The 12,047-nt window shown below is 35.5% G+C and overlaps 1 protein-coding gene across 1 annotated transcript in view; it reads right to left on the bottom strand.

The window, feature by feature from the left end:
* Window positions 1-12,047, bottom strand: part of STMN2 (stathmin 2) — a 69,791-nt gene that overhangs the window by 20,103 nt on the left and 37,641 nt on the right. Inside the window, exon 3 of the mRNA XM_056824134.1 lies at window positions 10,244-10,416. Coding sequence (XP_056680112.1) covers window positions 10,244-10,416 — 173 coding nt within the window. The remainder of the gene's footprint in view (window positions 1-10,243; window positions 10,417-12,047) is intronic.

Below are 12,047 nucleotides of genomic sequence, written 5' to 3'. Positions count from 1 at the left end.
TCTTTACAAAGTGAAATAATTTCTGAATGTTTCACTCAGTGATCTAGGTAACATTTTACTTCCTCTAAGTCATTTAATATATAGACTTATCATATATATTGAGAGGAAGTTTAATTTATTGGAATTTATCTCAGTTTTCCCATAAGTAAAACAGGGATAATAATAGCTGCCCCGTTGTCTTAAAGAATTTTCATGAAACTATGTTGAGAAAGACCCATTTCAAAATGCTTTGCCACCATAAAATGACGTAGAAATGAGGTATTGTGTTTAGATTATAATTATTATTGAAAAGGGCACATGGTATAAAAAGTTTGTCAGGAATAGCAATCAAAAGCTATATATATATATATACAGACACACAAACACATATATGTATATATAGGTTGTATATATATGTATGCAATTATATGTGTGTATACATGCTCACACATGCAAAATTGCATGTATTCTAAAAATAACCAAGAACAAACCTCTCTCTCCAGTAAAGAAATTTGAGTTGGTAGCCAAACTAGTTTGGGTAGAGTTTTCTTCAATTATCTCTATTTTAGGGCATGATATTTTGCAGATCATTAAATCCTTAAATGAAAATTATTGTAAAACATTTATTACCTTTTAAAAAAGATTCAGAGCCACTTGTAGTTGGGATAAAATGCATAGCTCTTTTGTATTATTTCCTAGCAAATTAAATTTTAAATTCACTGAAAAATTATGAAGCTTAAAATGAGAAGCATTCATTCATTTCACTTTTTGAGAATTTTATGTAAAAAAATAAAATTAATCTGATTCTATCTAGTCAGCTAAATGGTAAGGAATGTGATTTAGAGAACTAGGCTCCAGAGTTACTTTATTATTTCCTGATTTGGAAACAATAGGTGTCTCATGGAGGTGACCATTTGTTTTCCTAAGCAAGGTCAGGGACTGGGGAGAGACAAAGACTTGTTAACTTTCATAACAACTTCCCCCTAACATTTATTTTTGGTCCAATCAGTCAGTGAAGCAGCATTAATTCCAGCTCCAAATGTGCCCAAAACAGTATGTTTCCACCTAGCAGCCAGATGGCCAATGCTGAGATGCTGTTGGCAGATGGAGAAGAGAGCTACCCAGAATCAGCAGGTGCAGAGTACTAAGGTAAATTCAAGTCCATGCTGTGATGCATCAGTGGAAGCCCTTCATCAACTGCAAAGGAAGCCCCTGGTCCATAGTCAAGGTGGCACTTTTGTGTTCTGAGCCTAGTCCCTGGCTTGTAACACATGTGTTCTCCTCACACATGTGGCAATTCTGATTTTTTTCCTGGCACACAGAGTGAAAAAGCATCCAAAGCTAATGCTGTGGTCTTTTCTCAATAAAACTAGAGTGGTTGTGAAACTGTAACTCATTTAGTACAATTGAAGAAGATATGCCCATTTGGAAACTTACTGACTATGGCTTTGTTTCAATATAAAAAACTGAACCTCAAATCAAGTTCACAGATTATCTTGAAACTCTAAAATTGGTTCCAATTTGATCAAAATCAGTTGGCTAAAGAGAAAGCAAATAGTGGGAAAGATATATACAAACAAATAAAAAATCCTGAATGATGATCCAAATAAGATTTTTCCATTCCACTTATGGCTGGCTCCTTCATTTCCCTTCCTTAAAATATGTTTATATATTTATTTCTTTTTTCATTTTTCCTTGAATGTTCAGAAGAGATGCCTTTTCATTCCAAGGATAATTTTTCATTTCTCTCTCTTTTTTTTGCCATCTCATATGTTTTCTAACTCTCATTTCTAACTCTCTAACTCTCAAGTATCTTACACCTAGTTAGTGCATAATACATATTTGTTGATTTGAAAAGATGATTTGCTAGGCAAATCAGAGAAGATATAACTCCTGCCCTTAGCATGTTCAGTCTTTTACTCTTTATTTCTTAAAGGTGATGTAGAGACATGTACATTTAAGACATCCTAATTTGGAAAGAACTACCCAAATATCTTCAAATGACCTTGCTGTCAATTGAAAGGTATGCTATCAATTACTTTCCTTTCATTTTTCACTTCTCTAAAGAGTGACCTGTAGCACTGCTTCTATTCCTCTATCACTTATTCACTTCTTAGTCCTTTATAATTTTGCTCCTGTCACTATTACTCAATGATAACTATGCTCTTGAATTCAATCTATCACTTATAGTTCATAGATCTAGAGTGGAAAGGGACAGCAGAGATCATTTAGTCTAACCTCTCATTTCACAGAAGCTAAATAATTTGTGCAAGATCACACAGGCAGTAAGAATCAGAGGTAGTATGTTTTCTTGTTTTCAAAATCAGTGCTCAAGACATTGCACTATTTATTAAGCATCTGCTATGTACAAAAGATGCAAAAGACCTTGTCCCTGTCTTCAGCAAATTGACAATGTATTGAAGTAGATCGGATGCATACAAGAATAAATATGACAATAAAAGGTAGGATGTGGTAAGAGCAAAGGAAAGAGTCAGATGAAGAGTCAATAAAAAATGGATAAAGAAGAGATCACGTGGTGGTGAGATCCAAAGAGTAGCTTCATTAATGCTCTGATGTTAATTTGGAAATAGGTGTCTAGTGGCGTGTACCACGGATCTGTCCTTGGGCCTATGCATTTCAAAATGTTTATCAGTGACTTGGGTAAAAGCATCAATGGCATGCTTATTAAATCTGAAGATGGCATAAAGTGGAAAGGAACAGTTAGCAAAGAATTAGAATTCCCAAAGATCTTGACAAGCTAGAATAGTGGGATAAATTTAATAAGATGAAATTTCATAGGGTATTTATCCCGACAAAATCTACAACTGGGTTCAATAAATCAACTTTTCAAGTACACTATGGAGATAGCATGATTAGATAATAATTCACCCAAAAGCTGTGGGCTTTGTACTATAAACTTCATATGAGTCAACAATAAAGTAACTAGAAAATAAACAAAAATTCAAATAATGTGATCTTGGGCTGTAGTAAAACAGTTATAGTGGTAGGTGACAGTCCCACTGTATTCTACCTGGATTAGACCAAAACTGGATGACTTTTCCATCTTACAAGCTAAATTTCCATTATTATTTAATAAGCAGACTCTTTTTTTTCCTGATCCCAATTCTTCATCTTGAGATTAGGAGGATATAGACAGGAAGGAGATCATATGATAAGATTGGGGACAACTGGTTGTCCAGTTTATTGACTCACAAAGTGCATGAAGGGAAGTAAAGTGAACTGAAGCTGACTAATGACTTCACATTCATTGAATTCAAAGACTTTCTCAGACCTCATTTTAAAATAAAGTAAAATATTAGTGTTGGAAGGAATCATAAAGATGGCTGAATATAGACTGATCATTTCATATATATTGAAAATGTGACCCAGAGACATTGTGACTTCAGTACAGCCACCCAATTAGTTAATCTGTTCCTAATCTTTATGCTGATCTGCCTCCTCTATCCCTGTAAGATCTGACACTGTTGATCATTTTCTTCTTGGGACTCTTTCACTGTTTTTTATTAATTCAACTATCTTTGTTCTCCTTTGAGGCATTCTTTCTGGTCTTTTTTTGCTGCCTTATTTTCTTCATCATTCCTTCAATGGAGGTGTACCCCAGAGCTCCATCCTTAATCTCCTGCTCTTCTCTGTTGCTATTTTGCCCCTTCTCATGGCTTTTGCTATTCTCTCTGCATTAGGAGGAGGGGGACTCTCTTTAGTCCCATCTTTTCTCCTGAATAGTAGTATCATATCTGTTGCTACTTGTTGGACATTTATACCTAAGAGAAAAATACAACCAGAAAAGACATCAGATGTCTTAGGTTCAGAGTGGAAGAGATCTTAGGGGTCTAACTAGACCAGATTATTCCTGTTTGGTAAATGCCTTCTGTGACATCCTCAATAATAGATCATATAATTTCTACTCCATTGATGGGGAACTCACTTCCTTCTGGGTAGTTTATTCCACTTTGGGGCTACTCAAATTATTAGGAAGTTTTCTTAAAATTGAGCCAAACTTTGTCTCTTTCACTTCCTGTTCCTTAAATGTTTTGATATTGGTAAAGAGCTTGCAAACTGTGAAGTCTTTATAAAAGATAACACATATTATGATGAGGATGTTTAAAACTTACCTCATCGTCTTCCTTCCCAAATTAACAGGCTCTTTTTCCTGACTGTGATATTTTATTCCTTCCCAAACTAACAGGCTCTCTTTCCTGACTGTGATATTTTATAATGGTGTTCTCATGGCTTCATGTAACAGCTAGTCAGTCATCAAGTTGTATTTCTTCTTCCTTTGTGATGTCTCATAGCAATATCCCCCTGTTTCTTTCTACAAATACTAGTTCAGGGCTTTTTACTATACATTGTCAAAAGCCTCTTAACTGGCCCATCTCTAGATTCAACCCTTGTTTATTTCCTTCAAACCCCATTTACTCATACAGATGCCTTTTTTTTAAACCTTACCTTCCATCTTAGAATCAATACTATGAATTAGTTCCTAGGCAGAAGAGTAGTAAGGACTAGGCAATGGAAGTTAAATGATTTTCCCAGGGTCACATAGCTAGGAAGTGTCTGAGGACAGATTTAAACCCAGGACCTTCCATCTCTGGCCCTGACTCTTTATCTACTAAGTTACCTAGTTGCCCCCATCGTGGGCATAGTCACTCCTTTCTTTAACCTCCCATTCCTTCACTCTGAGCCCTCATTGTCTTTATTTTTTATTTAGCTCTAATATACTGCCTCATATTATTAATTATTAGTTAGGCTTTTATGTAGTCAAATTTTTGCTCTACCACTGGAATTAAAATCCTTGAGGGCAGTGTCTATCATTGTTACTGGATGGTGTCCCTTCACTCTCTGACAGTGACTACTTGCACAAGGTAGGTGCTTAATATTTTTGGTTTCTTAGGTAAACTTATCAGTTCAATTTAAATTGTCTCTGATTTCTATATGCAGTATTCAACTTCAGTAAATATTGAGTATATGCCTATTTTTGGAATTTAATTTTACTTCCATCTAGAATGTTTGCCATCCACGAAATTAGTGTTATAAGTAAATGATATCAGGATTATGTAGACGCCTATTTCATATCTGGGATCATATTTGGTTCAGAAAATAAATGAATTTATTTAGAGGATCAAGAGAACCATCCCCTCTTCCTTTTGCTTTTAGGAATAATTGGATTAGAAAACAATCTCTGAGAGGAAAAATGATCAGTTCAACTGAACTGATTCTTTAGGAGGAAATAAGTGGGACCTTGGTTGGTAGCAGACCAGAAGGAGCTATTATGCCAAAGCCTAGGAATGCTTAAGAAGTTCAAGTTCTGGTAGCATTTGAGTCAAGTGGATTAAGGGTGATTAGGTGTTCTGGTGCCCCCTAGGGGATGCTGGTTTATGAACTCCTATCAGGAGACTGGGTCTCTTTTGGTAATGACTTTTGGACTCCACAGAACAAAGGTTATATAGTGTCCCCATTAAGGCTTGTAGTAATAGGGGAATTCAATATCTCATGAACAGCTTATTGCACTTTTGGAGGGCTCTAGATGGTAAGAAGATATTCCTTGTATCAAGCTAAACTTTACCTCACTGTAATTTCTACCCACCCTTGAATATTTTGCCATCAGAGATTTAGTCCAATCCTGTCATTTTATAGATGAGGAAATTGAGCTAAGAGAGTAGAGATGAAATACTTTCCCACAAAACCCATTGCTTCAAGTCTTCCATCCCCTTCTTTGCAGAAACTTGACTATGTAGTAGAACACTATATATAATGCCAGACTTTTTTCATGGGTAGATTTGTTTTGCTGAGCTGAATTTTTCCCATTTTTTTATTCTGTTAGAAAGGGTGGCTTTTTGGAGAGAAAGGAGGGGGAATATATTAGGAAATGTAAGTAATGAAAAAACCAAAGAGATCAATACAAATTCATTTTAAAAACCCAATAACATTTCCTTTCTAGTATTCGAGGATATGATTAGCCTGCTCTGTCAAAAGGGATATGTGGCTTTTCTGGACTCTGTGTATGCCTTTCCTAGAGTCAAGAGACTCTCCTTAATCTCTCCTCTGAGATTCAGCCTCCTTTCTTTAATTGCTTTTTTGGATATTTCCACTTGGCTAACCTGCCCTCATTACAGACATCATGTGTAAGCTCATTACCTTTTCTTTTCCAAATTTGCTCTCCATTTTGACTTTTCTGTGAATGACATACCCACTGTCCACAGGCTGTATCCCTAGAGTTATTGTTGGATTTCCAATATCAAATATAATCAGCCTCCAAATTATAGTGGTTTTTCCTTGCACTGTAATTATTATATCTGTCTTTCCCTTTCTATTCCATAGATTTTTAGGGCTAGATGATTCAATTTATCATTTTGTACTTGAGAACACTGAAGTTCAGATAAAGTTATTTGCTCCTGATTGCATTGTGGGGAAGTCAGACATCATGGATCCTAACCCAGGATTTCAAACTATTTCTTTGCATTGCATCTTGCTACCTATATACTAAGGCTACACAAGTATTTATTATTATTGTGTCATTTATGTTGTTATTACTTTCTTTTGGACTGATCTAAGGATCTTTCTGGTAAAGGGGATTTTGAGTTGTAAGACACACTCAATTGATGCAAAACCACCATTACTTTGCTTTATAGTTTATATTTACCTTACTAGGATATTCTGAGAGGCTTAATGACTTGCCCAGGTTACATAGTCAAGATATAATAGAGGCAGAGATCATATTCTGATCTCACTAATTCTTGGTTCAGTTCCTTATCTACCATGCATCTACCTCTTAGCTGTATTGCTTTTAAAGTAATTGGATCATGGAAGTTAGGTAGCACAGTGGATTGAATGCCATGTCTGGAGTCAGGAGGACTTGGATTCAAATCTGTTCTCAAACACTTCCTAGTTGTATGACCCTGGGCAAATAACTTAACTTCAGTTGCCTACCCCTTTCCACTCTCTGCTTTAGAATTGATACCAAGATAGAAAGAAAAGTTTAAAAAAGCAAGTATAATAAAATGAGAGAATTTAACTATATATGATACTAAGACAAAAGTTATGGGTTAAAAAAAGAAGTAATTGGATCAGTGTGGAAAGCTGATCTGATTAACTTGAGCCTAAAGTCCTCTTTCTTCAATAGCATTAAAAAAAAGCCCTGAAATATGGAATAATTCACATGCTTTGCCTTAATTATCTGCTTCAGTTCTATGTGGAAAAAATCATAATATTTCAACTAAATGGAGCTTGGAGGGCAAAGGAAGCAGCTATAGAAGAAGAATGTACATGGACCCCAAACTTGAATTCTAACTTCTATGAAAAGGAGAAATACAACTTTCCCAAAGAAGAAATCCAGCTGCACTCTTTAATGAGAATTTAAAGCCTTCCCACCCTGAAGAACACTAATCTAATTAACACAGTATAATCTAAGAGAGAAAAATCAATTAATGATTTTTAAAAGGATAGCATTTCCTATTAATTAGTTGGACTTTCTGCTAATTAAAACTTTGTCATGAAGATATAATCTATAGTGATTTTTTCCCCTAATAAATGTTTCAAACAGGTAGGCAAAAAGTGAAATGGACAGATAGATTTTATAGGATTCCAAAATGAGTTATCCTATGGTCATCATCACTCCAGGTGAGTAGACATTTTAAGCCAAATTGTAAGTTTCTAGTCCAATTAAATTGTTCATATCACCATGACTGCTGGGATGGAGAGAAAGTGCCAGGATCCATAATTTATTCACTTGTAACCAGCTTCCAGGGCTTCATTACAAGAGTATCCAGATCATTTTGCTTTGACTTTATTGGCTTGGTGCTTCCCCCTCCCCCTTAAATTTAGTGCCTTCTAGAAGTTAAATGAAGCATTTTGGGTGGAGGTAGCAGTAACAGTCTGAACTCAGGGTCCAGAATTGTGCAGATTAAAAGAAATATGAATGTGGCATATACCTTTAAAGAACCATATGAGTAATATATTTGGGGGAATGATGAGAGACAGTAGAAAGATTATGTACTTGGAATCAGAAAACCAAAGTTTCTGTCCCTCCTGTCTCTGCCACATGACCATAGACTGAATTTTTGAACCTATAAAACAGAAATAATATATTGCTAAAAACCTGAGAGTTGCTAAGAAGATTAAATAAGATATTTAATGTAAAGTGAGATATAGTGATTAAATGTGGTAAACTTTTGTGATGACTTCTTATATTTCAGTCTATTCCTGATTTTCTACCATAAAGTCACAGTTTCCCTCTGCTTCAGAGTACTTACCTGTAGATGCCAATGGACATAAAACATGATTTTCTGTAACATTGAAAAAAAGATCAAGGGTAGCACTACACTATAGTTTAAGCCAGCATTTCTTAAAGTGTGGTCTGGGGACACATAGAGGTCTCACAGCCCCTTTTCTGAAGTTCTACCAGGTCAAAACCATTTTTATAATAAAGTTTTTATATATATTTTTATAATAAGTTCTGTATTACTAAAGAAACTATAATCTATGATGTGCATCCTACTTTTAGGAGTAAGATATAAAAACAAAGCAAATTTATGAATTAATTGAGTAAAAGGAATTACTATGGAATTTCCCTAGTTTAGTATAGATTCAGTCCAATCTTCTATTTGGACATCATTAGTCTTAAAATTATGTAGGTCTCAGTCCCTAATAATAGATGAAATGTTATGCAAGAGTATAATTAATTAAGCAAGGAAGTAGGTAAAAAATGTTTAGAAAGATTTTCACAAATAGGAGTTGAGGTAAGATTTTGCCAAGATATTTCAAGTAGATAAAAAACCCTAATGTCTGGATCTTCCACTTAATTGTGGGTGTAGTATATTCATTTCTAGTTTGATTTTTATGTGGATATTTGAATTTGGTTTGTCTGCTCTAAACAAAAGTCAAGCTGGGATTGTGCTTCTTGCCCTTCTCAAAGCTACTCAGTGCTTAGCTCAGAGACCAACACACAGTAGGTGTTTAATAAATGCTACAGTTAATCTGAATAGTAGAAATAAATGGCTAGAGATAAGGTTATTTCTCTGGGCATAGGTTTTTCATTTATAAATTGAGGCATTTGAATTAGATAATGTCTAAGAACCCTTCCAATTCTAAAAAGGTGAGTCTATGTTATTTTATAGTGAGTGCATAAACCATCAGTGTTATAACATGGGTAAAGTTATCAACTCATTGCCCCAGGACAGAGAATTTAGATGGTACCAACAGCACTAATTTGTGGTCCATTTCCCCCAACCTTCCAGTTCCTCCCTGTTCCCCATAATATGCCAATGGCTACATTCTGTGGCATCCTCCCTTTTGTACCACTGATTCCCTTACCTCCAGAGTAACCTTTAGTAACACAGAACTCATTATCTGTGTTACTGAACTCAGGACCCCTGTGTCCTGGAGTGTCCCCTTACTCTTCCTTTTCTTCCTCCCATCCCCTGCTTGTCTTAAGTACACCAACTGATAGTAGGATTCTGTAAAAACCCTTCATATTCTCAAAAATCATCATGGAGATTTCAGTAGTCATAAGACTGTATGATGGCCATAACCCAAGTGACTTTTGTAATGGTTAGAATGAGTTTGACAAAATTATAAGAATAAAAAATGTTGTGGTCACCATTCATAGAAATTAACCCTTAAGTCACAAGACTGTTAATAGCTCTAACAACTTTATTATAGTAAGATAAAGATAGTAAGAGGGGGAAATATAGAAAGAAGGTAAAGAATTGCCTAGCCTAACAACCCAGAGTCTGTCTCTGAATCTCAGCCTGAGAAACAACTCTCTCTCCCCCCCTCCAGCTTCCTATGGGGTCTCATCTTATAAATCCTTACTATACCCACTAGCTCTCTTATATCACTCCCTAGGAACCAATCCCAGTTCTGCAATTATCCTGGCACCACCCAGGGGGGCAGTGCCTGTGGGATCAATTCCCTGGTTGCTGATTGACTCAAATTCAAAACAAATGGAAGGGAAGTTTAAATCTCTGACTGATCAAACAAACATACAAATTCCATTCTCACACTTTGAATGCTATAATTTAAGGGGGGGAAATCCATAGTGGAATAAAATTATGCTTATTATGGTGAGAAAATTGCCAATTTAGATCTGGGGATCAATATCCCAGGGTGCTGCCATTGGGTTCATAGAGCCTTGAGACAATAAGCTCCTTAGTGAATTACACTACCTGATAAGTAGGAACCAGTGTTGAGGAAAATAATGTGTTTAAAAGGGAACCTCAAAATGAAGAAGGTTTCAAAAAGCTACCTTTCTTCTTTCCTCCGCAGCCTCCAGTTTCTTCTGGATCTCCTCCAGAGACACATCTTTCTTCTTTGGAGATGCTAAAGTTCGTGGAGCTTCTGACACCGGAGATGGTGGCTTTAGGATCAGCTCAAAGGCCTGGCCAGAGGCTCGCTTGTTAATCTGCTTCACTTCCATATCTGAGAAATGAAGGGCAGAAAATTCTGATTATATATGCTGCAGGAAGGAGAGGATAATTTTGATGGTGATCATAACAGAAACACTTTAAAGCTTATAAAGTATTATAAGTAATCTGACCTACAGTGGCGAAATGGAGGTATCTAAATCAATGTGAGTTGGAAGAGAAGGGGCCCTGAAATTTTCAGTGGGATGCTTTAGAAATATAAATTTACACTATTGGCATAATTCTGAATGCATTTGATGGAGATAAATATTTATATTTTTTGAGAAATATTACTGCATTTAAGGTAGGAGGCCTACTTGGAAGAAAGCCTTGTCCTTAATTCACATTTAATTTTGTTTATTTGCTTTTGGAATAAACATGAGCTACTTCATGAAGATCAAGTAGCACAAATTTGCTCTTTGGTAATTGTCATTACTGGAGACATTTTAAGGCCACCTTGTGAGTAAAATAAATTAGGCATCCTGATATGCAGAGGATGGGAATTATAAGCATATTTGCTGGAACCAAAGAGCAAGTCATTTAACCTCCTTGATTCTTAATTTGATTTTGCTTTTTTTAGTGTTTTTCTCACAATAGAACTGAATGACATTAATTGTATTAACTTTCATTATCTATAGCAATTTGTTTTACTATTATTATTCTTTAATACCTTCAGGTACCAATTGGCTTGATCAATTAATTAAGCAACTGAGCCCCAGTGAAGGGGAGGGCATATATTCTTTTTACATTTATAAATATTGTGGATTGATTATACCAGTTTTATAATAAATATATCATATTTTAACTGTATAACTATATTTGTACATGGGGTCCAGATTAATGATTTCATTGGTGTGTGGTACTGCCATTCTGTAAAACCTTGGTGGGCATCTAAATGATGCAGTGGTTAGAGATTTGATCTTGGAGTCAGGAAGACCTTGGTTCAAATCTGCCCTCAGCCAATTACTAACTGTGTGGCTCGGAATATGCCACCTAACCTTTGTCTGCCTCAGTTTTGTCATCTGTAAAATGAAGATAAACAACAGAACCTACTTTTACAGGGCTGTTAATAGCATCAAATGAATTCACTTTCTTCACCACCAATGTAACTGAAAAATTCTTTGATATCCTAAGTCTATGTAGTCATAGATAAGGAGCAAGAAAAATTTCAAAAGTCATCCAGTATGACCCTCATTTTTATAGATGAAGAAACTGAGACTTAATAGTTTTAGAAGATTGAATGCCTAGGACTTTGAGAGATTACTTGTCTATGATTACATGGCTAATATGTGTCAGAGGCAGTGCCTAAGTCAAAGTCTTCTTGACTCTCATTAGGATAGAAGAATTACTTTTTATCACATCTCTAAGAGGTGAGAATTCAGTTTCTGATTGAATACTTCCAGGAATAGGGAACTCACTCCTTTATGGGGCAATTCCTTGCATTTTTATACATTATACTTCATATTCATCTCAAATATTACTCCTTTAGAAATTATACCACCCTCCCTGACCCTCTTCCTTATGTATTGCACACATATTTAGATGAATTATATAGCTCATTACATTGGAATTTGCCTGTGATTTCATTGGCATAGGGGGTTTCCTCTGAACACATCCCTTTACCAATGCATGCAAGTCCCTGGACTG

The sequence above is a fragment of the Monodelphis domestica genome, chromosome 3 (assembly GCF_027887165.1).
Source record: "Monodelphis domestica isolate mMonDom1 chromosome 3, mMonDom1.pri, whole genome shotgun sequence".
Lineage (NCBI taxonomy): Eukaryota > Metazoa > Chordata > Mammalia > Didelphimorphia > Didelphidae > Monodelphis > Monodelphis domestica.
The sequence above is the reverse complement of the archived record's forward strand: the minus strand, read 5'-3'. Positions and strand labels throughout refer to the sequence as shown.